Source organism: Littorina saxatilis, linkage group LG5, assembly GCF_037325665.1.
Source record: "Littorina saxatilis isolate snail1 linkage group LG5, US_GU_Lsax_2.0, whole genome shotgun sequence".
NCBI classification, from domain to species: Eukaryota; Metazoa; Mollusca; class Gastropoda; order Littorinimorpha; family Littorinidae; genus Littorina; species Littorina saxatilis.
The window spans coordinates 29,253,481-29,280,650 of NC_090249.1; the positions used below are offsets into that span (position 1 = coordinate 29,253,481).

The following is a 27,170-nucleotide window of genomic DNA, read 5'->3' on the forward strand; positions in this document are numbered from 1 at the left end:
CTAGTCAATTCTACTCTTGATAGGCTAATGGACAGTTTTATTGGTCATCTGCCTGACTTCCAGTCAGCATAATTGCTTGTTTTAAATTTCAATGCGTCGAATGTTTGATGACCCAAGTCCGGTTCTGAATCCCAATGGACAGTGACTGCATTTCACAGTGCAAAATAATAGAATTTCAGAAGTCAGAATTTAGTCTGGGAATTTAATATTTAAAAAATCTGAAAGGGGAGCCTCCATGGTGTTGTTCCAGTCACCTGTAGGTTCATCAGACAATTTTTAAAAAAAATGTAGTTTTCTGTAAATTTCAAAGTTTCGGGGGCCATTTTCAAGATTTGTTCAAATCCATTGAGAATTTTTGTTTAAACTAATAAGTGTATGTTTGCAATGTCTGTCAGATGTGTCTGTTCATTGTAATTACTCATAGCAAGCAAAGCTGTGGTTAAAAACCTTCTTTTTACTGCTTATTTTGACCCACAAATCCTTCAGATTCTGGGGCTTTGCATGAATAAATTATTAATTTGTATTAGTTAATTATATTAAATATGTGTACAATATCTTTTATGTTGTGTCATACCACAAAGAAATGTCTCTGTTGAGATGATATAGTCTTCTATGCCTATGTGACAGTATGTCTGTGAGTCCCACTTTCCGGACTCCAGCCTTTCATTTTTTAGTAAGATTGGAGATTTCAGAATCCCATTTCCATGTCACCTTTCTTGTTTTTTTACATTTAGTCAAGTTTTGACTAAATGTTTTAACATAGAGGGGGGAATCGAGACGAGGGTCATGGTGTATGTGTGTCTGTGTGTCTGTGTGTGTGTGTAGAGCGATTCAGACTAAACTACTGGGCCGATCTTTATGAAATTTGACATGAGAGTTCCTGGGTATGATATCCCCGGACGTTTTTTTCATTTTTTCGATAAATACCTTTGATGACGTCATATCCGGCTTTTTGTAAAAGTTGAGGCAGCACTGTCACACCCTCATTTTTCAATTAAATTGATTGAAATTTTGGCAAAGCAATCTTCGACGAAGGCCGGGGTTTGGTATTGCATTTCAGCTTGGTGGCTTAAAAACTAATGAGTGAGTTTGGTCATTAAAAATCGGAAACTTCTAATTGAAATTATTTTTTATTAAACGATCCAAAAACAATTTCATCTTATTCTTCGTCATTTTCTGATTCCAAAAACATATACATATGTTATATTTAGATTAAAAACAAGCTCTGAAAATTAAAAATATAAAAATTATGATCAAAATTAAATTTCCGAAATTGTTTTAAAAACTATTTCATCGTATTCCTTGTCCGTTCCTGATTCCAAAAACATATAGATATGATATGTTTGGATTAAAAACACGCTCAGAAAGTTAAAACGAAGAGAGGTACAGTAAAGCACAGCGCAATCACTACCGTGCCAAACAGGCTCGTCACTTTCACTGCCTTTTGCACTAGCGGCGGACTACGTTCAGTTTCATTCTGTGAGTTCCACAGCTTGACTAAATGTAGTAATTTCGCCTTACGCGACTTGTTTTTTATTCAGTTGGAAAAATGTGTTCCTGTTTTAGTATTACGCTGCATGCATTGTGAGAAATCTCTTTCTTTTTCTCTCTCTCTCTCTCTCTCTCTCTCTCTCTCTCTCTCTCTCTCTCTCTCTTTCTCTCTCTCTCTCTCTTCTCTCTCTCTCTCTCTCTCTCTCTCTCTCTCTCTCTCTCTCTCTCTCTCTCTCTCTCTCTCTCTCTCTCTCTCTCTCTCTCTCTCTCTCTCTCCCTCTCTCTGTTTTTTTTTCTCTCCTAGGGATAGATGCAGCATAAACGTAACGGAGATAATACACTTTTTCTCCCAGTCCCACCTTGATTGAGATTTGCCGTTCATTAAAAGAAGAACAAGTAAGTTGATTTTCCAAACTGATATGAAACTAACATGATTTTGATCCGCTAGATATGCATGTGTTGTGCAGATGCAGTTTTCCAGGGTGCTCTGGTGAGGGTCATATCGTTCGCAGATACAGCAGACATAAATCGTACGTGGTGTTATTAATTTACATTAGCTGTTGCTGTGTGCAGGTGTTTTGTTCTGTCACCATCGATGTTTTTTTTGTTTTTTAATGCTAATAAAAAACACTGGCCCTGATCATTAGTTTTAATGTTTTAATTAATTTGTTATTATGTTGGGTATTATTCATATGCCAGTCCATCTGGAGTGCTAGGGTCGTGTATGCATTGTTAGATTTGTTTACATATTCATGCATTTAGGGCAATGCTAGCATTTAGGTTATTTGCTTGTATTTTTCAGCTGATGGCCTTTTGATGAAGACTATTATTGAACAAATATACATGTACAAGACAGGGTTGTAGAAAATACCTGCCTTAAAAAAAATTCAAAAACCCTAACATTTCTGTTGTAAAAATTTGCTTTTTTGACTCACATGCGAAGCAAAAGTGAGTCTATGTACTCACCCGAGTCGTCCGTCCGTCCGTCCGGAAAACTTTAACGTTGGATATTTCTTGGACACTATTCAGTCTATCAGTACCAAATTTGGCAAGATGGTGTATGATGACAAGGCCCCCAAAAACATACATAGCATCTTGACCTTGCTTCAAGGTCAAGGTCGCAGGGGCCATAAATGTTGTCTAAAAAACAGCTATTTTTCACATTTTTCTCATTTTCTCTGAAGTTTTTGAGATTGAATACCTCACCTATATATGATATATAGGGCAAAGTAAGCCCCATCTTTTGATACCAGTTTGGTTTACCTTGCTTCAAGGTCAAGGTCACAGGAGCTCTTCAAAGTTGGATTGTATACATATTTTGAAGTGACCTTGACCCTGAACTATGGAAGATAACTGTTTCAAACTTAAAAATTATGTGGGGCACATGTTATGCTTTCATCATGAGACACATTTGGTCACATATGATCAAGGTCAAGGTCACTTTGACCCTTATGAAATGTGACCAAAATAAGGTAGTGAACCACTAAAAGTGACCATATCTCATGGTAGAAAGAGCCAATAAGCACCATTGTACTTCCTATGTCTTGAATTAACAGCTTTGTGTTGCATGACCTTGGATGACCTTGGGTCAAGGTCACATGTATTTTGGTAGGAAAAATGTGTAAAGCAGTTCTTAGTGTATGATGTCATTGCTAGGTTTAGCTGAAGGTCAAGGTCATGTAAAGGTCAAGGTCAAGCATGTGAGTCGTATGGGCTTTGCCCTTCTTGTTTACATTTTAAAATGAAAGCTCTTTTCTTTTTGAATTGACCAAACATGGACTGGGCTGTTACTCAATGGTTTTTGTGTCTGGTTTATTTATAAACCAATTAAACTTATTTGTGGTCGTGGGTTTGATCTGCTAGTAGGCCGATAGATTAATCACACAATTTCTTTCTCGGCAGACAGACTTTCTGTAGGTTGTCTATCTAACTAACCACACTAAGATCTGGAGTCACAAGACTGAAAACTGCGTCTGGTGGAAAATCTATGTGAAGCACTTTTAATGTTAAAAAATATTCATATTTTTCATGACAGATTAACAACGTGTCCAATGGCAGCGGCAGCCAAGAAACGCAAGGCAGAGAAAGAAGACCCGGAGCCGGGTCAAAGTCGCAAGAAGGTGAAAAAAGATGCGGCGGAACCAGCCCAACCCCCGGGAAAGAAAACAGAACAAGTGTCCAGTCAAAAATCCAAAAACACTTCAGACAAAAATTCTAATGAAGACACATCCGAGGAGTGCTTTCGACAAGCTTCGCTAGGACTGCGGTCGCTTTCTGGTGATTTGGAAAGCGGGCCGGGGAGTGGTGACGAATCGAACGGTAAAAACGGTACGGCTGTAGCTGAAATCAAGGTCAAAGAGGAGAAAGTAGACAATGGTTACGAAAAAAACGCTCAAGGCGTTAGATGCGCGAAAGTTGCCACCGAGGATGGTGAAAACGAGATTGTGGTTAAAATTGAAAACGCAGAAGACGACGAAGACAGCGATGACGCAGACATTCTGTTGAAGATTCAAAAACAGTGCGCTACGATTCAGAGTCTACCGGGGTCTAAACATGCTGTCAACCTTTCAGAAGTATTAGCCGAGAACCGTTTCAGGCTGACAGAGCCTGTCAGTCGTGAGGTGGTGGAGGTCAAGGTCAACGAAGAGGAAGGTGAGGGTGAAGGGTCAGCGCAGATAAACAGTGAGTGGTCCATTGACTGTGAAGTGAAGGGTATCAAGACGGAACCTGTGGATGAACCCCTTCAGGAGGAACAACAGGTGAAAAAGGAAGACATTAAGGATGAGAAAGGAGAGGATGAACCGAAAGTGAAAGAGGAACGAGTGGAAGTTTGTGAGAAAAGGAATATTGCGCAGAACAGCGGAGTAGGATCGAGTCAGTTTAGAATCACTGGAATATACTCGTCAGACCCCGCTTCCCTTCAAGAGGACACTGACAGAATGGCAGCAGCCCGGGCTCTCACAGCCGTGGGTCAGCCGTTGGTGGGACAGCCGCCAGTGGCTCAGCACCTCTTGGTTCAGCTACACACCCAACCAGGCATCTCGCAGACCCCGCACACTCAGACCTCCCTGGCTCCCGCAGCCCAGACCCTCATTCAGCTTGCCACTTCGGCACCGGCCCAGCAGATCATTCTGTCCGGCGCTGGCCTTCCCACTCTCATTCAAACCCCCCACCACAAGGTTGTAGCTGCTTCCACAGCACAGCACTTGATGCAGGCTCAACATGTGCAAACTCAACATGTCAGCCTCAGCCAACATCAACCCAACCAACCGGTCACTTCAGCTGTTCCTGTCTCCACGTTTCTGCAGGATTCCGACCTCCAGGCGGAAGAGGCGGCGGCATTTGAGGTTCTGGCGGAGTGGAGCAGCATGGGTCGACACCAGATGTCCGCCGCCGGAGAGCTGATGGACGACGAACATACCAACGACAGCGTCTACAGTTCTGGCAGCTCTGGCGACGACAGCAACAACAGCAACGGTACTTATAACAAGCCAGGTTATATGTTGTACTCCGCCAGGGGTGCGAATTCGTTGTTTCAGTTGCTGTCAGCAGCAAGTTGAGGTTGTTCACAGCCAGCAGAGATACTTCAGATTTTTCAGCAAGAAATATGTAGCTGAAGGTAGGCTGAGAAAAGAAAACTTTTGAAAATGGTGTGCAGGGAAAATGTGTTTAGGTAATCTTTTTCTCTTGGTAGACCTGTGTCAATGTGTTGAATAAAAAATGTAATTGTTTTATATAGGGTGGGTTTTTTTTTAAGGGGGGGGAGTGGGGAATGGTCATGTTTTAAATGCATGCACCAGGTCCAAAATTATTAATGTACTAGATGGATTTGTCTGTCTTTGAGTGGGTTAATTTCTGCTCTGAAATCTTGTATCTCTTGACTTGCCTGTGTTCGTAGCCTCTTTGCCTCGTGTCTGATGCAGTCAATAGAACAAGAACAAGAACAAGAACAAGACATTTTATTGTCCTCATCAATACAAGGAAATTTGGCATGTGTGTGGCAAGACATAATACACTGATACATAGACATTTACAAAGCAACAACTGAAGTTCAATATCAACACACCCTTACGCACACATACCCACTACTTCAGACACACAGGCTACATGTGCCCCTCGGACGTACGCAACCCACAATTCACCCAGCCATACAACTCCACATGCACTTACTCATTCATGCAGCACTCTAGCGCCCGGCCATGCACAACTCACACACTGGAACCCTCGTACGGCTACATATGACACCCGCACAAACATTACAGCCTCAAACATCGTACTAGATCTACAACTAACAAGCATACATCCACTATCAAACACCGAATACATCATCACACATTACATCATAACATATTGCATTATAACACACGCACAAACATTACAACATCAAACATCGTACTATAATCTACAACTAACAAACAATCATACACTATCAAACACCAAATATATCATCGTACATTAAATTACATCATACCCCCCCACCCCACCATACATTCACAATCGACACAGAATAGCCAACCATCGTAAACATTGCATCAGTGTTGAAAATAGCAAAACTGAAATGAAATTGACTTTTTTTCTCAGATATTTCAGGCAGGTGCCCCACCCCGTTCTGTGATGGATTGGGACACATCACTGGGCTGTATTCACATCACAGAAGGTGCGTGTACCTGTATTGTGTTTATAAATACATTCCTTCCAAGGTAAACACATCTTGTAAATTTTACAATAGATCCCCTCAAGCCCTAAAATGTCTGCCCTCTCTTCCATGTTGTTTATTTATGAGTAACTAGATGATTACCCGCTTCGCCGGGTACCGGCTTCGCCGGGAAGAAGTAGAGCCGAATACCAGGCTGCGCCTGGGACCCGGCAACGCCGGCGCAAGAAGGAAAGAAGATAAACGCGCAAAACACTGGAGACCTTCTAAAAATAGTAACGTGCAGTGACCTTCTAAAAATAGTAACGTAGTAACGGGAATATGGATTGACGCCACACGAAGGAAGGGAGATAAACGCAAAACACTGGAGAAGATAAGGAAGAGTTACTGGGAATGGTGAAATGAACAGAAAAACCAAAATCGGTTCAGCGCTGCGCGCTGAGAGCACGTGTTGAAATATCTCATCGATGAGGTTGTGTCCGGGGTCTCTCTGAATAAGCCCACCAAATTTGAAGCAGATCCATCGAGAACTTTGGCCGCGCATCGCGCACAGACACACAGACAGACACAAGTCGTATATATATATATATAGATGCCGAGGTTATAATCCAAAGAAAGTTGTTTGCCAATTTCATGTATTCGGTTTTTGGTGTGTCTTTCATTTCTGCATATTTTGTTTATAAAGTACAAAAGTAGTCATATCTGATTCAGACAAAATCTTGATGGAGTCAGTGTTTCAACTGCTTACAGAATACAGGATCTTTAATTGCCCAAGGTTGGGAATTTGTGATGACATTGCGGTTAAGAAACATTTCAATCCAGCCATATACACCAACACCCGCATCATTTATACAAACTTATAGTAATTGTTTTGTAATTATCTAGCATATATACCTGATTCTTGAGTGAATCTTCATTTCTAGTAATTCTGCATGTAAGTAAACAAAATGTTAGTATTTTTTAGTTTCATCTGTTTATATTGGTTGTGCAAAAAGCAATTAAAGTTGATGTTTACTAAAAACTTGTTATGCTTTTCTTACTATGCAGTCATTATGTTTAATTTGCAGATGTTGCTGTACATGTGCTTTTTGCATGAAATTTCATTTTGTTGTATTGTCTGTTGAGTTTGACCCATTAATTTGTTATCGCGGAATTGATTTGAAAGAACCAAATTATATGAGGTATTATGGGAGTGAAAACAACTGCATACATTTTCAAAAAACTTACCTTTTTTATGTTCCATTTGCCCATGAAGCAATAAGGCCAACCAAAAAAAAAAGGTGTGGTTAAGGTAACATAGCCCAAAAAAATAGGGTAGGAAGGTAGGCAATCACTTTTTTTTTAAAACTTTTTTTTTCTGTGTACAAATTAAACCTACTTGACAGGGAAATAAGTGTGCGATTCGAGCGCTTTCGCTTTCATTGTGTTTTCTGCACTCGTTTTTTGTTGGGGTTTTTTGTTTGTTTTTTGGACAAATGCAATAAAAAGTTATTGGGTCGGCCCCTAAAAATAGGGTAGGTCGGGTTACCGTAACCACACCTTTATTTTTTTTAGGCCTAAAGGAGCACACCATTGTTATCAGGTTACATTTTTTTTTTGAAATGCTGTTAAATCCTGGTTAATGCATTGGTACTATGTATATTACATTTGATTTTTAGTTTGTATTTGGAATATAGCTTACATTTTCTGCAACTTATATTCCATGTTGAGCCAGGGATGTTGCTACAAATCCATACCTATAGGACAAATGTCCTGAGTTCTTCAGCATCAATAGGACATTTGACCGCTTTCAGAAAGTCTAATAGGACATTATGAATTTGCGCCAAACAGCTTATAACACATTCCATGGAATTGTTCCAAAGTCATGTGCCCACACACACACGCACACACACACACACACACACACACACACACACACCTACGCGCGCGCGCTGTAGAACACACACATAATATAGTAAATACATCAACACAGTGTGTGTATAATGTTGTATTTGTTTAGTTTCAAAGAAACCACAACAAAGAAACCAACATGAACAACTTCAGAGCTCTTACTTTGATTACAAACTGCATGATTTGGATAAAAGTTGAAAAACAAAATGATCGGTTTGATCTAATGCTGATCTTTTGCGGCATAATTCAGTGCTTCGTCTCGTATCGAAAACAAAAGCAGACGACAAATTTAGTCAGTTGGAGTTGTCTCCCGTACTCCTGCAGCATGCACTGATCTAAAAATAATCCACTATAATAGACGGTTATACCCAAACGGCGCATACCGCAAACGGTTCGGGAATTCCCGACAAAAGAAAAGATCCGCACTGGCAACTCCAGTGTCAGCTGAACACGAGAGCGTTCTGTCTTTTAGAAGATTTGTATCTTGAAATGAAAATTAACGAATATCGCGCTGTCCGAAGGAATGGAGTACATATCGGACAATGACCACGCTCAGGCTAAAACGATAGGACATCTGACCGACATGCGGCAATGTGAATCGGACATTTGGGGATTTTCATCGATAAATGTCCGATGTCCGACGCCTAACGACATCCCTGTTGAGCAGGTGTAAAAGTACCTGGAAAGTACCAATACTTGCCTTAAAATGTTAAATAATCCATCATCGGACATCTCTCAGTGTTTGTCTCTGATGTTCTGCAACCGTACAGGCAACACAGCTATCTGAGTGTCTGCATGAGTGACACTGCTTTTTGCTCATTCTTGTTTCGTTTATTTGTAGTTCTCCTTATTGAAACTAAAATGCGTCTCCATATTATTATTCTTCTTCTTCTGCGTTCATGGGCTGAAACTCCCACAAACACTCGCGCGAGTGGGTTCTTACGTGTATGACCGCCATTTAGACAGCCATAAGCCGATTCCGGGGGAGTTCTCCATAACACTTGGTTAGTGTAGTCAATGCAACCCTGTATTGCAGTCAACATTTTGTGTTTAAGTGTCAATGCTAGACATTTTTGTACTGAGCTGTACATTTTTTCTTCCATTCAGTTCCTTGTAGAATTGTCAGCTGTGGTATTATTTATTTACATCGTTTTGTTCTGCCAATCTTGAAACCTTTGATTGAGTTATGTTGAATTCTTTAAGAAGGAAGTTTTTGTTTTCTTTTTCAGCTTGTCTGGGTGTCCCAGGAAAGATAGGGTTCCAGCAGAATGTAAGTTGAATTTTTTTCTTATTCCATTTTTTTAAATTTGCCTTGGATTTTTTTTTTCTTGTCTTTTCTTTCTTTCTTTTCCTTGTTTTTTTTTCTTTTATTCTCTTTTCTTGTCTATTTTGTATGTGTTTTATTTCCTAATGGTTTTTGTGTGTGTGTGTGTGTGTGTGTTATCACACTATGACTTCCAGACCTTATTAAATTTAGGGGAGTAGATTAATTTTTCAGATTTTTTCAGATTTTTTTTCTGTCAGTCTATTTTCTTTCTTTTTTTGGTAACATATATTTCTTAACCTTGCGCCCACATTATCCTACCTTCTGTAAAGGGGAAATAGGATGATACACGGTCGGTAAGGGATATGGGGATTCTTGTGTGGGTCGGTCTTTAATTTTCTGCTTCTTTTGTTGTCTGTCTTATTATGTCTTTTTCTAGTGTGACGCTTACTTTCAGTGATGGATTTGTTTGTTCTTCTGTTTCAGGGATTGCCCAGCACGATCAGGCAGTGAGGTAACAACAAAAATAGTGACTTGAGACAGCAATGGGCGTGCCTTTGTTCAGTCTTTAATGCTAATTTTTGCTTGTTTGTTTGTAATTTGTTGTTTTGTTGTTATATTTTGAGTGAGAGAGAGAGTGTGTTTGTGTGTGTGTGTGTGTAATAACACTAGCTACCAGGTTTTTTTTTATTGTGTTGTAGCTTACTTTCCGTAGGTTATTTAATGGTGACAGACTTCACTTTATGTGTGTAGGTGATTTTTCACATTCGTATTGCACGTATATAATCATGTACCTTTTCACTACTTGCAGTGACTGTGTCTTTGTTTTATTTGAATGAATTACTCATATTTATTTTCTTTGAAGTAGTCGCTGAAATAACGACATTTTGCAATTTTTTAAGGAGAGCTAAGAGTAAGAAGGTGGTGTACTGAAAATAATTAGATTAATTTCCATTTTAATTACATTTTGCATTACGTGTTTTAATTACTCGTCTGTTTGTGTGGGGATATTTTTTTTGTTATTACACAAAGTTGTTGAGAATTGAAATCCAGTGGGAAGAAAATCCAAATGTTGTGATTGATTTACAGGTGCCCCACTCCGGGATGTCTTGGGAAGGGTCATATAAACAACAACAGGAGCTCGCACAGGAGGTAAGCACACCTTCAAGTAAAAATACCTCCCTTTTATTTACCCATTTGTCCCTTAGCTTGAATGCTCTTTGAGTTTCTTCATGTATAAATGCTCCCTTGTAGGGACTGGGTGGCCGAGTGGTAACGCACTTGCGCTCGGAATCGAGAGGTTGCGTGTTCGACCCTGGGTCAGGCCGCTATTTTCTCCCCCCCCTTTCCTAACCTAGGTGGTGGGTTCAAGTGCTAGTCTTTCGGATGAGACGAAAAACCGAGGTCCCTTCGTGTACACTACATTGGGGTGTGCACGTTAAAGATCCCACGATTGACAAAAGGGTCTTTCCTGGCAAAATTGTACAGGCATAGATAAAGAATGTCCACCAAATACCCGTGTGACTTGGAATAACAGGCCGTAAAAAGTAAATATTCGCCGTAATGGCTTGAGATTTACTGGTCGATGTGAATGCGTTATGTATTGTGTAAAAAATTCCATCTCACACGGCAGAAATTAATATGTAAATCGCCGTGAGCTCTTGTGAGAAGGGGCGATTAATAAATGTCCATTATTATTATTATTATTATAAATGATACATCGCAGTCAAACCTGCCCTGGCAACTGCCTCTCGGTAACGACCAGCTGCAGTTACATTTAACAACCACCCCTAAAGATCCCCACAACTGGTTTTTTTTTTAATGTAATTCGCCTAGTTCCATAACAACCACCTGTTTAAAATGGAGAGATTAAGTGTACAGTTTTAGTGGTAGTAGTAGTGGTTAACTTAAGGAAAATTTATGTATCATTACACCCCCCGCGGGTTAGGGGGAAGAATTTACCCGATGCTCCCCAGCATGTCGTAAGAGGCGACTAACGGATTCTGTTTCTCCTTTTACCCTTGTTAAGTGTTTCTTGTATGGAATATAGTCAATGTTTGTAAAGATTTTAGTCAAGCAGTATGTAAGAAATGTTAAGTCCTTTGTACTGGAAACTTGCATTCTCCCAGTAAGGTCATATATTGTACTACGTTGCAAGCCCCTGGAGCAATTTTTTGATTAGTGCTTTTGTGAACAAGAAACAATTAACAAGTGGCTCTATCCCATCTTCCCCCTTTCCCCGTCGCGATATAACCCTTCGTGGTTGAAAACGACGTTAAACACCAAATAAAGAAAGAAAGAACATAACAACCACCTGTTTAAAATAGAGAGATTAAGTGTACAGTTTTAGTGGTAGTAGTAGTGGTTAACTTAAGAAAAATCTATGTATCATTACGCATTCCGCTTACCATAACGAAACCGACAACGGCGTCTTGGTCCGTGCGTTTAGTTTCACTTTCGTTAACGTGATGGGAGGGAAGACAACTATAATTGCAATAATTCGAAAGAGTAGTGTCCCATGTCTGGACTCTTCAGTTGGAAAAAGAAGAAAAGTCATACACGGAGCAGACGACACAGCCGAAAACAAGAACAAAAGAAACGATTATTGCAATGTTGTTTGTATTGATACATCTTAATGTTTCTGTGATACATTTTAACCACTTAATTGTTGAATAGGCGCATGCAGAACGTTCGACGTGTACAGAATTTTCAGAAAGAGAATTTGCTGGAAGAGAAGTGTTTGCGTGCATGACTTTCTCTGTCTGCAGATTCACTCATTCCGATTCATTTCTTTGGCTGAGAATTTAGTGCATTCAACCTGGAATAAATCACACATGAAACTGACATTTGTAGCATTAAGTTGTTCAGTAACATACTGGTTATAAAGAAATGTATGAATAAACATGCGTTCGCTGAGTTTTCACATAACATTCAGAGCTCGTTATTTCTGTCGATTTAACCACCGCTCGTTAGCAGATCAAAGGGAGCAAACGTAAACTTTGACCCATAACCTTTGAACTGCGCACAAAACGCTGACGTCACCACATAAAAAAGTACCGATAACCACTAACACTAACACTCACACTGTACACTTAACCAGTTTAATGACCACTTTGGTCTGTTCCTTGGATGGTCGTTATAGACCGGTATGACTGTACAAAGAGAATGAAACTGGCAAATGGACCAGTCACAGTAGTAGGAGGAAGCTGCTGGCTTGAAGATAAGGGAACTAATGGTAGTGACAAAGTTGTGTAATCAATTAGGCCACACACAAAAATAGTCTGTTTACGGTATCCCGACCGACCCTATTTTTTTCGCGCGACCCTAGACTTTTTTGGGCGTTTGGGGGGGGGGGGGGGGGGGGGGGGGGGAGGGAATCTTAGTTTTTTGGCAAAATAACTTAAAAATATGGTTTTTGGGAGGGAAAAGAAAAAAAATCCCGGCCTACCGACCCTATTTTTTTGGCCTATGTTACCGTAAACAGACTATTTTGTTTTGTTGGCCTTATGTAAACTTATGTGTGTGACCTAGCCAGCCATAAGACCATCCCTTGGCTTGTACACTTACCTCGAAATTAACAGCCTGACTGCTTCCTGTGCAGCGTTGTAATTTTATGATGAATTGATTACGCAGATTGACACTGATGGCTTTGGAGAAAGTCATTCATAAAAAAATTCTAACTCTGCACACAAAGCATCCATGCTAGCGATTTTTGGTATGTGTCCAAGTTGAGAGATGGCCTTATTCCTTGTAAAAGCCTGACCAAATTTTAGATGGTGAGCTTAATTGTTTATCCAGGAAGGACTGTGCCTTTGATTTGAAGCTAAGTCAGAGGGAACGACAGTGGTCACGCTCATTGTAACATTTTGTATTTTTCAAGCGCTGTGAGCATTTTAGCCATATCGCTGTGCAAACTAAGTCTTTTCAGCTCATGTAAAACACTGAAGTCAGTGCCACCACCCCTGGAACAAGTAACACACAGGAACAGCTATGGCATGGGCATAGACAGACACGCACATTGGCAGGCCATACCCATAAGCAAGACAAGCAAAGCAATGCACTAACAAAACAGAAATAGACAACGGAAATTTAGACACACTTTGATGATAAGAAAAATCTCATCACATCAAATGATCTTATGTTCATTTGAGCCATTTTTTGAAATGTAATTATTTTATAATTTTGTAAAACAGATAAAGAACAGAAAATTGAGACGTACTTAGGTAATAAAAGAAACTCTCAGCTTGTATTCATTAGAGACATGTCTTGTTTCAGCCTCTCAGGGTGTCCCTTGGCGGCTATGGGCAAAATGATGTCGCAGGCAGCACAAAAGAAGTCTGGTGAGTTGTGACCCATTCTTGTTTCTCTTTTTCTGCATGCGTGTCGGTTATTTCTTTCATCTGTCCAGTCTGTGTCTTCTTGTGGTGGTTCTCAAGTTTCTGTGGTTTTATTGAGTCTGTGGAACTTTTTCAGTTCATGTCTTTTTCATTTGTGTTCAAGATTCGAAAGAATATGTTGGAAAGGAAATTTTTGCTCAAGCAAATTGTGTGCAGTTCAGTTTTTGCCTGAACAGTTTTGAGTTGTATAGCATTTGCATCAGATTTGTAAGACCCATTTCTGTTTCAAAATTACATTAAATTTAAAAAAAAAAAATTAGAGTTAATGACAAAGCAGATCCCTTGTAAGACCCCTGGATTGCCTCCTTTCAAGGTATTTCTTTCTCAGATTTTCTGTGCATAACCTCTGTAAATTCACGTCTATTTTAAGACTACCTCTTTTTTAAGACCTGGTTTTTTTTTCCCCCTTTAAACAACCCCAAAAATCTGAGAAAATAAGGTCAACGTTCCACTATATTACTTGTCATCTAGCTCACACATTGTCCTTGTTGGCAGTTTTTAATTTTTGTTTGTTTCTGTCATTATTTGTGTATAGTTGCTGTCTAAAAACATTTTGGTTTTGTTGCAGTTATAGCAGTGTTTCTTCCTGTTTTTTGAACATTTTATGTTGCCATCTTGAAGTAATTTATGTTGCCGTCTTCTATTTTGGTTTTGTTGTCGTCTTAAAACAATGTTTTGTTGCCATCTTAATCTGACTATTATATTTTGTTGCTCTGTTCTGAAGTTTGTGTTCTCTTTCAGTGCTTATTATCATGTTACATGCAGTCAAACTTGCTTGAGCTTTATTTTTATTTATTTATGAATTCGTTTCTAAAGTCAACAGTTTGCATATGATATCCCATGTGAGAAAAATGATTGCAAATCTCTTCATAAACATACTTTTTTTCTGATACTTTATGACAAGCTGTGAATAAAGCAATTTTCTTTTGAGGCGTGAGGAAGAATATGGTGAAATCGATCTTCCAACGAAAGCATTATCACTTCAAATGCCAGGAAATGTTTGCAAAGCCCTCTTGATTTCCCCATCCCATGAAGAATACTGGGACGCAGACTTTTGTGTTACTCTCTTACCTGTCTCTTGACACTGGGGCTGGTCCCTCTGCCTCCTGTTGTTTGGAATAAGGTGTTGCAGTGAAGGTCCCCCCTTCTTGCTCAGCTACTCACACCCCTCAATGTTCCTTTGGATAATAATGGGATGATTTTCTCTTGTCTTTCGGATCGGAAAAAGCAATAGTCCTCCCCCCACCCGTCAAAACAAAAGAGGCTCCTCCACCCTTTTCAGCTTTCAACGTTTTTGGACACCCCCCCCCCCCCCTCCTCCTCTTGTTCTGTAGAAGTATCTGACAAACCCCACCCTCTGTATGTTCTTCTTTTTGAAGATACGTCACCTTTTCAACAAGCACATACACCATGATACGGTTTCTACCTGCAGTTGTACCTGGAATGTGAGGCCCCTCCTATGGAAGGACAGCTCACAGTGAAGGACACCTTCTGTTGATCAAAAGATAGCATTCATGAAAAGTCACTTGCAATTAAGGGACGCTTTTGGCGTGTCAGAAGGGTGTCCTTTCCTGGCAGGGACCACTGTAGTGGGCTACTTCAGAGAAAACTTCACCCTTAGCCACAGTTAGGGTTTGATATGTTCACCAAGAAAAGTAAATAGTGACATTTGATAAGTTCAATTTTACTTCGTTTGTGGGAATATGTTATTGGCAGGAAAAATGGTAGGCTTTATCACTGACAATGGATTCCTATCAGGTGATGTCTTGACAAGAATTAAAACTGACAGTATTTGGCTTTCGTAACAAAATCTAAAACTGAAAGTACAGTATTTGACTTTTTAAAGAAACAAACGTAAAACAAACTCTCAAACAAGTTTGACTGTTGAAAACTTTTCTTTTGCATGGCAGTTCTTTTATTTTTTGCGTGAGCGTTTGGTTCCTGATTTGATGGACAATTGTTTTTTTCTTGTGTTTTTTCGGTGTCAGGCCTCCACCTAGTTGTTTTGCCCAAGTCGGATGACCCGAGTAAAGCCGTCCTTTCCACCTGCACAGAGGCCGAGCTCATTAGACTGGCCGCTAAAGACATGTTGCAGGGTCAGTACTTGTCAGAATTAATGCCTGCTTCTTCTATCTCAACTCATCAAACTATCATGTTTCGGTTAACACTGTAAAAATGCCTGCCTCTTCTGTCCAAACGTGCAACCCCTCTGATTCACTATCAGCCCGATCACTAAACTGTTATGTTTGAGTCAGTACTGGTAAAATTGCTTGTTCTTCTGTTAGACAGAAATGCTTCAGATTCACTTTCACGAAACTTAACTGTTTGGGACAGTGTCTGTGATCAGTTCCACATTTTTTGCTCCTCCAGTTTTTAGGCATGGCTTTGGGGCTCTAAGTGGCAGATTAAAGATTTCACAAAAATGACTGATGGAAGAAGGTTATCATTATAACAGCTACAAGAAGAATTTGGACGATACAGGAAGAAAGAAAGCAGTTAAGGGCAAGAGAATAAGAACAAAAATGTAAGAAAGCGTGAGTATTTATAATTCAAAAGATATGTTAGTCTGTGTCAAAGTTCAGATCATTAACCTTCTCTGAAAGCTTATTTCTGTGTATTTTCAGTGTTGTGAAAGCTTTATGTTGATTTAGCTGTGGCAGAGTTACATTTCTGTTCTAACCATTTATTGGTGTTGTACATATGCATGAACTTATGAGTTGAACTTTTGCTTTGATCATTCTTTTGTTTGTGCCTTTGATGATTTTTGTTTCATTTGGCTTTCCCTGTTTCAGTTTGTTAACTGTCAAACTGATGAGCTAGTCCCGACTCCAAAATGCACATTTCAGGTCAATTGTGCAGGGATTTAAAAGCGAGATAAGCACCACCTTAATCAGAAAAGAAGCATGACGCTTTGTTGGCTTGAATGCTATTGTTGACTTAAATGACATGCATATCAGTTTATGAAAATAATGACCTTGAGTGATCATTACTAATCCATGACTTCTACCATTAACTGTCAGACGCTGTAAAATGCCCCCACTCACACCCAACCCCCTCTTTGGAAGTTTACTCCTGTATTTCACATTGTTGTGCATCTTGTTCACAGTAAAAATATGTAGATATATATATATATACAGCTTTGATGCACTTGTTGGTAGAGTGGGCTGCTAGTCGGGTACTGAACGCATGGTTTTTTTAGCTGTGAAAGTATACTATAGATGACCCTTGTACACAAGGCTGTAAAAGTCTGAATCAATTCAGTTCACTTGAATTTTAGTGTAAGCATGCACACATTCACACACACATTTATGCATGCAAAAACACATTTATATTAGTTTACGCTTGCACACACACATGCACACAAACGCTTTGTAAAACAAACACTTACGCGTGCACGCGCATGCACTCACACACACACACACACACACACACACACACACACACACACACAGACACAGACACACACACACACACACACACACACACACACACACACACACACACACACACACACACACACACACACACACACACATATGCATGAGCAAAAAACAAAACCTGGACAAACAGGAGTCATAATAGAATCAGAGAAGCGCTTAAAAATCCCTGTTCCTTACTGTGTAAGGTGCCAGGTGACTGATTCCATATAACTCTCACTTACTGTTCTGAAATCAGATACTAGGAAGATTGATAGCATGAATTCACTTATCAATGATGGAAAATGATGTTATTGTTTCCATGTGTCTTGCAGGCAGCGACCGTATTCTTCGCCCCATGATTCTGGCAAAGCAGCTGGAGCTGCAGGAATCAAACCAGGGTGCCACTCCAACACCCACTCCCCGTGGCAACTTGGCCAAGGAGCTAGAGAAGTACAACCGCTCTACTGTAGAGGCCTCGGCCTCCCAAACGGCCAAGCCAGCCCCACCGGTCGCTGTCAGTACTTCTGCTGCTAGCCAGACTTCTACTGTGCCCGTCACCGCCCCAAAGCCGCCGAGGGCCCGCGATGCTCCTGATCGGCCAAATATTCTGAGCCGCAGACCCCATTTCAAACCCAGATATAGCTACATCCCAACCCCCTCTTGCACAATGGGGAGCGCGATGGGGGTAGGGTACTCGCCCGCACCCCCCACCGCCGTCACGGCCGCAACGGCTTCCAGCAGTTGCAGCATGGTGTGTGGTGGTGGGGGGATGGGTGAGGGGGGTCTCACGCCCTTAACGCAGCATCAGCCCCCTCAGGGCCTGCACGTGCAGCCATACTGCCAGAGTCAGCCGCACATCGGGGTGGGGCCCCCTCTCACCCAGGGCGTCACGGGCACCTCACTGCCGCCTTCCTGCGTGGCCATGGGTCCGAACCCCTCCCTGGCCGCGCTGACGGTGCCGCAGCCCCTGGGCAAGACGCTGACCGCCAACTCTGCCCTCATGAACGGGGGCGTGGGTCCCTCCTCCAGCCCCCACATGTACCCCTACGATGCCTCAGGTGGCGGCAGCGGCCTGGGCTCCTACAGCGGGTAGGTGTGGTGTCGTGTGTGTCACGTTTTGTTTTGCCTTGAATGCAGCAAAGAGAAATGGGGTCCTGCAAAAACTGGTAAGGCAGTGAGATGACACTGTGAACTGTGTGTGACAAGACACTTTAAGCAAGAACTGATCTAACGGGATATGACAGTGGGTAGGTGTGGTCTTGTTGGTGCAAATAAACGTTGGCTTTCAGAAAAACAATGGTAAGACTAAATGCTGGTTTTCAGCAAAATACTGGTACATTAAACGCTGGCTTTCAGAAAAACAATGGTAAGACTAAATGCTGGTTTTCAGCAAAATACTGGTAACATTAAACACTGGCTTTCAGAAAAACAATGGTAAGACTAAATGCTGGTTTTCAGCAAAATACTGGTAACATTAAACGCTGGCTTTCAGCTAAAGCTGGTAAGACTAAATGCTGGATTTCAGCAAAACACTGGTAAGACTAAATGCTGGCTTTCAGCAAGAACTGCAAAGACTAAATGCTGGCTTTCTGCAAATCTAATAAAACTATTCGCTTGCTTCCAGCAAATCTGATCTAAATTAGAGGCTGGCTTTCAGCAAAACTTGTAGGACTGAAGGCTGGCTTTCCAGAAAACTGAATAGACTTAATGCTGACTCTGAGAAAAGTTGGTAGAACCTGGGGCCACGTAATAATAAAGTTAACATTATGGACAACAGTAACTGACGCATTGATAAGAATGAGGTCAGCTCACAGCAGGCCATGGGTTGGTAACGTGTTAGTTGTCAAGCAATTGAACATATCTGTTGGTGACTTTTTAGTGCATTTAAGAATTGTTCAGAGGAGAAGAACCATTTGTTAATGAGAAAGGTTTTTGAAGCGGTAAGAATTAAGAGTGATATGGTTTGATTTCCTTTTATCTTTGATTGATTTTTTTTTTTATATGAATGAAATATATAGCATTAGCAGCAATGAAATTTAAAGGAGAATTTCTAAATTCATTCTTGAATCGTTCTTGTGGTATATCTGCAATATATTAACATTTTGCAATATCAGCCACTTTTGAAATTCTTTTTACCGTGTTAGTTGTAGCTATGTGTTTTCATTTTTTACCGTTTTGAAGTGGATAGAAGAAAGGAGATTTTTGTAAACATTTAGTGTTCTTTTTCTTTTTAATCTCAGTTAGTGTCCATATGCACTATTTTTTTTAAAGACAAAAGCGGAACTCTACAATCTACTTTAGTGTAGCTTATATATTTTGACTGTTGTCACCGTAGTTAATGTGCAAGGTTTTGGACGTTTTAAACCCCAGGTTGGGAATTGGTGTTAGCGTTAATATCCGTCTTGATGTTGCCGGACATCGTCATACTTATTTAGCAGTCTTTTTTTTTTTTAAATGCCTATTGTCATTGATCTGACACCTTCTACTTGTACATTTTGATGTTGAAATTGAATGTGTTTTATTTGTGGTTGAAACTACCCACCCAGATGTGATGTTTTCTGTGCTCTTTACATTAAAAGTAACTTGTCCATCACTGTTTTGTCATTTTGCAATTTGGTTTCCGTGTTTCTTTTTTTCATTTTTTGTTCTGTCTGTGAGTGTGTGTCCGTCTTTTTGTGTATCACCAGCAGCTGTTGACACATTTTAAGCAACGTTACTTTTGACTTTGTATGGCAATATACGGCTCAAGTTTTAGGAAGGGGACTTGCTGGTTGGGGCCTTTTTATGTAATCTTTTTTGAAAATTATTGTAAATGTCTGCTTTGCTAAGCAACACCATGATGGATTTTGGATAAAGTCTAAACAGACCTTAAAGTCAATCCATTAATAAGAGTCTCTGTAAAATACACTGCGTTGCACAGATGTGTAAAAAGTCATAAATGCTACTCTTGCGTCTTCTTCCTCATCCCATTTCTTTGTTTTGTCGTTGTGTTACATCTTATGTTTTTGTGTTTGTAGGCATTGCAAAGAGAGAAATATATTTTGCTAAATCTTTTGTAGGGATTAAGAAATGGAAAAGGAAACTAAAACATCATTCAGGAGAAAAATACAAAACAAAAACACACCAGCAATAGGGTGAACAGTTGTTAAAAATGGTTTGATAGAGCTGACAGTCACGTGGACAAAGTTGCTGAAATAACTGGTATTTGAAGGCTCAGAGCGGATTGTTTACTGTCATCAAAGTCTCAGATGCACAATGACAAGCTTTTTTTCAGCAAGAGCACACTCAGGTTGGTATCTTTAAAGGCAGACTCCTTCTCGCGAAAACAGTTCACCTCACAGTGTCAGATCTGGCTAGACTTGGTCATATACCAAAAATGAACAGCCTGGGTTCTCTATCTGCACAGTGGGAATTTTTCATGAAATAATTTTGTAAATGCAATGAGTGGTTTTTAATAAATTAATTCATCACAAAAGTCCCACTGTGCACGAAGGCTGTTAATTTTTGGTATGTGACCAAGTAGAGGGATGGTCTTACTCCATGTAAAACTTGCCTGACCAGATCTGAGGTGGTGAGCAGGACTGTTTACACGAGAAGGAGTGTGCCTTTAAGAATGTGGTTTGCCTTTAACATACAGTGGAACCCCCCTTTTAACCCTTTCGGCGCCGATGTCCCATAAATGCGACGAGTACACGTGACTTGTTATGTATTTTTTAATTTGTGACATAATAATCTTCTTTTTTTTTAATTAAACAATTTCAAAGTAAAAATCAAACCAGACACATAAAAACTTGAATCAATTTCCTACAATTTGCCAAAAAACAGTAAGAGAATTGGTTAAGAAATAAGGAAGTTATGAGCATTTTAATGTAGTTAGTGACTGATGCGCAGCACTGCAGCTGCAAAAAAACCCGGCGCTGGGAGATGCAGCATTTGAGAATGGCTGGCGCCAAAGGGGTTAAGAGCCCCAAAAAGTCTGAGAAAATCGGGTCTTGGAAAGAAGGCAGTCTTAAAATGGAGTCCGACTTGCAAAGGTTATGAACAGAAAACCTGAAAAGGCAAGGCCTTAAAAGGGGAAACTCTTAAATCAGGGTTTTTAAAAAGGAGGGTCCAGTTTGTTTGTTCGTTCATGGGCTGAAACTCCCACGGCTTTTACGTGTATGACCGTTTTTACCCCGCCATTTAGGCAGCCATACGCCGCTTTCGGAGGAAGCATGCTGGGTATTTTCGTGTTTCTATAACCCACCGAACTCTGACATGGATTACAGGATCTTTTTCGTGCGCACTTGGTCTTGTGCTTGCGTGTACACACGGGGGTGTTCGGACACCGAGGAGAGTCTGCACACAAAGTTGACTCTGAGAAATAAATCTCTCGCCGAACGTGGGGACGAACTCACACTGACAGCGGCCAACTGGATACAAATCCAGCGCGCTACCGACTGAGCTACATCCCCGCCCCGGAGGGTCCAGTGTACTGCGTTTAGTCAAAAGTGTGTTATTTGTGTCAAATAGGCTCATAATTGTGGTGGTGATTGTTTTTGTTGTTTTCTGCTTGTGTTTAATGTGGGTTTTTTAAATGTATTTATTTGTACAGATTCTGAAGGACAAAAAAGAAAGAAAAAGTACATTTTAAAGGGACCTTTTCAATTCAAAGGAAAGTGGGAGAACGGTGAGGGAGAGTGATGATTAGGTTAGGCAGATTATGTGCACTACCACTACTCTTAATTCTTCACACTTTCGTTGTAATCTACAGTCACGAGACTACATTGAAAACATGCTCCTGATGGAGTTCAAGTGTGATGGAATTTTAACAAAAGAATGGGCAAAAAATGTGTTAAACAAAGTTTATCCAAACCATCCTCACAATGGTTTCTTTTTCACTCCCTCTTTACTGTGATTAATTTGTTCTATTTTTCTGTCTCCAGATCTCCATGCTCCAGTCCCCCATGTTCACTGGACGGTCGCCCCATGCTTTCGCAACGCGGTCGTGATCTCATTCAGTGTCCCACGCCTGGCTGTGACGGCTCGGGGCACATCACAGGCAACTACACCTCTCACCGCAGTCTGTCCGGATGCCCCATGGCCGACCGCGCCACAGTGCAGGCTAACCAAGTGGAGCAGAAGTAAGGACAGAGATGATGGTTTTTGATGCATTCTTGCTTGGTAATGGATTGGTTGATAACTGTGCTGTGGGATGATGGTTTTTGATGCATTCTTGCTTGGTAATGGATTGGTTGATAACTGTGCTGTGGGATGATGGTTTTTGATGCATTCTTGCTTGGTAATGGATTGGTTGATAACTGTGCTGTGGGATGATGGATTTTGATGCTTTCTTGCTTGATAATGGATTGATTGATGACTGTGCTGTTGGGATCTTTTCGGGCTTGGGTCGAGTCGGGTGTTGAGACTATTCAACATCGCTAGGTTCAGTCTCTTTATAGCCTTTTTAGACGCTGTTCTGATATACTATTTTGTTTTGTGTGTGTGTGTTGTGTGTGTGTGTGTGCAGGGTTTCATTTACTAGTGCGCCTTGCGTCATTGGCGCATAAGATCTCAAAATGTCCCATTGAAATTCCCTTCAGTGCGTCAAAGAGCGCACTGAGATTACGTTCCACTGCGCCACCCCATGCACACTTTTAACGGGAGTACAGTCTTCGGAATGACCTAAGCAAAAGCGCGCCCCAAGCCGAGCAACTTGCGAGTTTGTGAAACTCGCTGTGATTGGCTTTCAAAATGTAATTAATTAGTATTCAACCAATCCTGCGAACTATCTGTGCTCGTGCGAATACTTCTGTGGAAACGGTCAACAGAAGCGATATCAATCGAAACACAGACCCACACACACACCACACACACACTAACCTGATACACGGGCAAATTTTCATATCATCATATGGCACTAAATAGCACTATTTTGCATCTTTCGACAAAACCATTTTCGGACCACCTAGCCTGCTTTGCGCGTTTTGCCTTTGACTTTGTAATGTCCCATCAGAATTTGGTTGAGGGGAACAAATGTCCCATTGTCTTTTTCTTCCAGGCTAAACCCTGTGTGTGTGTGTGTGTGTGTGTGTGTGTGTGTGTGTGTGTGTGTGTGTGTGTGTGTGTGTGTGTGTGTGTGTGTGTGTGTGTCCGCAGATGGTTTCTGTTCCTACCCACTGTTTTCCCGCCCATCTCAATCTTCTAAAAATCGGCTTGTAAAGGAATTTTAGAAAATATTGATTCTAGAAGAAAATTAATTGCAAGAATAACCGTGACTGTCCAGGACTCATTTTCTGTGTCTTACTGACAAGAGAAATACTCTTAACAGACTAGGTTTTATTTCAGCCTGCAACCTAAAAGGCTCAAGCAGGTCTTGAGTCATCTTCTCGTGTGTACCAATGTTCATTTTAAGGGTTTACAGATGCTTAGTTTTCCTTGTCTTTTTGTGTGTGTGATTTTGGGGCACTTAGAACTATGCTACTTAAAAATGGTGGCATAACAGTGTTGATACATGGAAGAAAGTTATTACAGTGGAACTCCCTTGTTATGACCTCCAAATATCTGAGAAAATCCGGTCTTAAAAAGGAGAGTTCTCAAAATGGAGAAAAATTTACACAGGTTATGAAGAGAACATCTGAAAAAAGAAGGTCTTAAAAGGTGGTCGTCTACATATTTGCTTTTTTTGAGTCACTTGAGAAAAAGTGACTCTATGTAATCGGTCAGTGTTAGTCTGTCCGGCCGGCCGGCCATCCGGCCGGCCGTCCGTAGACACCACCTTAACGTTGGACTTTTCTCGGAAACTATCAAAGCGATCGGGCTCATATTTTGTTTAGTCGTGACCTCCAATGACCTCTAAACTTTAACGATGGTTTCGTTGACCTTTGACCTTTTTCAAGGTCACAGGTCAGCGTCAAAGGAAAAATTAGACATTTTATATCTTTGACAAAGTTCATCGGATGTGATTGAAACTTTGTAGGATTATTCTTTACATCAAAGTATTTACATCTGTAGCCTTTTACGAACGTTATCAGAAAAACAAGGGAGATAACTAGCCTTTTCTGTTCGGCAACACACAACTTAACGTTGGGCTTTTCTCGGAAACTATAAAAGTGACCGGGCTCAAATTTTATGTGAACGTGACTCATTGTGTTGTGAATAGCAATTTCTTCCTGTCCATCTGATGCCTCATATAATATTCAGAACTGCGAAAGTGACTCGATCGAGCGTTTGCCCTTCTTGTTCCAATAATCTTATGGTCAGATTTCGCTAGAAAGTTATGTCAGATGATGAATAAACCATGGGGAAAAAAGTTATAGAAAAAAAAATATATGTAAAAAAAGATTTTATTTTTGGGTAGCGTGACTCACGCTTCCAATATTTTGTTTTCTGTTTGCTGAGAACATGTGCTTTGCCTAAAAATACTGACCAATCAAATTCATGTCACTATGCTTATACAGTCATGTAGCCACGCCCAAACAAGTGCAGCAACAGTTTGACACTGGAGCGCTGTCCACGCTTTTTTTTAAACGCACGAAATGCACAGGATTTGAGAGGAGTTTTGCGCTTGGCATTTTCCAAATAAGGATATCCTACTATGAGTACTACGCTGGAATACTACAATGAATTTTCAAACGGCTACACTGGCTTCGTCTTTCCTGATCGAAAGGGGGTGTATTGTTGATATTTGTAGATAATAGACTCTGCATTTTAATGGTCAAATGGCGATTTCGGTATAAAAATGTAGACAAGGACCTTTAAAAGGGGGGTTCTACTGTATAGGTAACACATTCATTTCTTTGCTTAATGGCAGACAACATGTGAATTGCTTGGCTTATTGGACTAGTCTCAGCAGACAACATGTGAATTGCTTGGCTTATTGGACTAGTCTCAGCAGACAACATGTGAATTGCTTGGCTTATTGGACTAGTCTCAGCAGACAACATGTGAATTGCTTGGCTTATTGGACTAGTCTCAGCAGACAACATGTGAATTGCTTGGCTTATTGGACTAGTCTCGGCCCATGCAGGTGCCCCACACCAGGCTGCGACGGTACAGGTCATGTGACAGGGAACTACGCCTCACATCGCAGTCTCTCCGGATGTCCTCGTGCCGCCAAAATGAAGAAACTGATGCTTCGAGACGGGGACAAGAAAGATCTGGAGGAACCGCTCAGGTATTGTGCTTGTGGTTTTGTGTGAGTGGTGCAAAGGATTGCAATGACATTTTAATTTTGGAATATTATCAGTCTGGTTTGGATTTGGTTTTTGTACAAATTAAGAGGTGTTGAGAGGTTAGGTTTTGTTTTTTGTTTTTTTCCTGCCTACTGTAAGGAAGTTTGTTGGTACACTTACCTCAAGTGTTTGTTAAAGGCACTATCCTTCCCACATGAACAGTTGGGCTCACCATTTCGCATATGTACAGGCTTTTATGTGAGATAAGACCTTCCCTCCACCCCCCGCGGGTTAGGGGGAAGAGTTTACCCGATGCTCCCCAGCATGTCGTAAGAGGCAACTAACGGATTCTGTTTCTCTTTTTACCCTTGTTAAGTTGTAAAGATTTTAGTCAAGCAGTATGTAAGAAATGTTAAGTCCTTTGTACTGGAAACTTGCATTCTCCCAGTAAGGTAATACATTGTACTATGTTGCAAGCCCCTGGAGCAAATTTTTGATTAGTGCTTTTGTGAGCAAGAAACAATTGACAAGTGGCTCTATCCCATCTCCCCCCTTTCCCCGTCGCGATATAACCTTCGTGGTTGAAAACGACGTTAAACACCAAATAAAGAAAGCCCTTCCCTCCATTCAGACACAACATTCTTTTTGCTTCCTCAATGAATTTCCACGGAGCACAGTTAACACCCGGACTGTTGATTTTTGCTTTGTGTCCAAGTTGAGATCTTGGATGGCGAGTTGAATTGTATGCATACCATGGGAAGGAAACTGCCTTTAAAAGTTATAGTAAATTTTGTATTGCTTACTAAAAGGAATTTCTTGGTGCTCTCCCATCATGAAAACGGGTTATTCACACTACAGATTGTTGCTGTTTACTTTCATTTTCATTTTTTGGGGTGATCCTCTTTTTGACTTTCAACATTGCTCGTTGCAATGTTTTCAAATAGGTTAGTTTTCTCTTTTCTACTGGAGTACATTTTCTTTTCTTTAATGGACGTAAAAGATTTCTTTAGCTTTTATATGAAGTCTTATATCGCGCTCGTATCTCCAGACTTGGACTCAAGGCGCAGGGATCTATTTATGCCGTGTGAGATGGAATTTTTTACACAATACATCACGCATTCACATCGACCAGCAGATCGCAGCCATTTCTGCGCATATCCTACTTTTCACGGCCTATTATTCCAAGTCACACGGGTATTTTGGTGGACATTTTTTATCTATGCCTATACAATTTTGCCAGGAAAGACCCTTTTGTCAATCGTGGGATCTTTAACGTGCACACCCCAATGTAGTGTACACGAATGGACCTCGGTTTTTCGTCTCATCCGAAAGACTAGCACTTGAACCCACCACCTAGGTTAGGAAAGGGGGGAGAAAATTGCTAACGCCCTGACCCAGGGTCGAACTCGCAACCTCTCGCTTCCGAGCGCAAGTGCGTTACCACTCAGCCACCCAGCTTTTCAACCTTCATTCCTTCAAGCAAACCCATTATCACTTTTGTCCATTCTAGTTGTGTGGGTGTACGTGCGTGCAAATAAATGTCTCTTTGTAAATATAGACATAGTGAACAAAATAATCACTTTTCAGCTTTGGTCTTTTATTGTTTTACTTGACATTATTTGAAGCTTTAAATCATATTGTCACACCCCTTGCTTTTACCTTGGAATTAAGCAACTATCTGACAACATTGCTTTTATTTTTGTTTTGTTGTAGTTGCAAAAATGCTATTTTGAATAAATATTGACTTGTTTCTGCCCATTCTTTTTAGCGGGGAGTTACTCTGCTACTTTTCTTCCTGACTAAAAGTGCTTTTTTTGAAAATTTGATTACATTTCTGTTCTTTTTTTTAATAAAAGTTATTAATTTTTTTATTATTTTTTATTATTGATGAGATTAGTTATG

General features: G+C 40.5%; 1 protein-coding gene across 1 annotated transcript in view; it reads left to right on the forward strand.

Moving 5' to 3' along the window:
• LOC138967724 (myelin transcription factor 1-like) overlaps positions 1 to 27,170 on the forward strand; it is a 56,486-nt gene that overhangs the window by 17,349 nt on the left and 11,967 nt on the right. Inside the window, exons 4-14 of the mRNA XM_070340380.1 lie at positions 1,959 to 2,021; positions 3,527 to 4,968; positions 6,073 to 6,148; positions 9,265 to 9,305; positions 9,786 to 9,813; positions 10,389 to 10,451; positions 13,575 to 13,639; positions 15,685 to 15,792; positions 17,448 to 18,204; positions 21,924 to 22,238; positions 25,124 to 25,270. Coding sequence (XP_070196481.1) covers positions 1,959 to 2,021; positions 3,527 to 4,968; positions 6,073 to 6,148; positions 9,265 to 9,305; positions 9,786 to 9,813; positions 10,389 to 10,451; positions 13,575 to 13,639; positions 15,685 to 15,792; positions 17,448 to 18,204; positions 21,924 to 22,238; positions 25,124 to 25,270 — 3,105 coding nt within the window. The remainder of the gene's footprint in view (positions 1 to 1,958; positions 2,022 to 3,526; positions 4,969 to 6,072; positions 6,149 to 9,264; positions 9,306 to 9,785; positions 9,814 to 10,388; positions 10,452 to 13,574; positions 13,640 to 15,684; positions 15,793 to 17,447; positions 18,205 to 21,923; positions 22,239 to 25,123; positions 25,271 to 27,170) is intronic.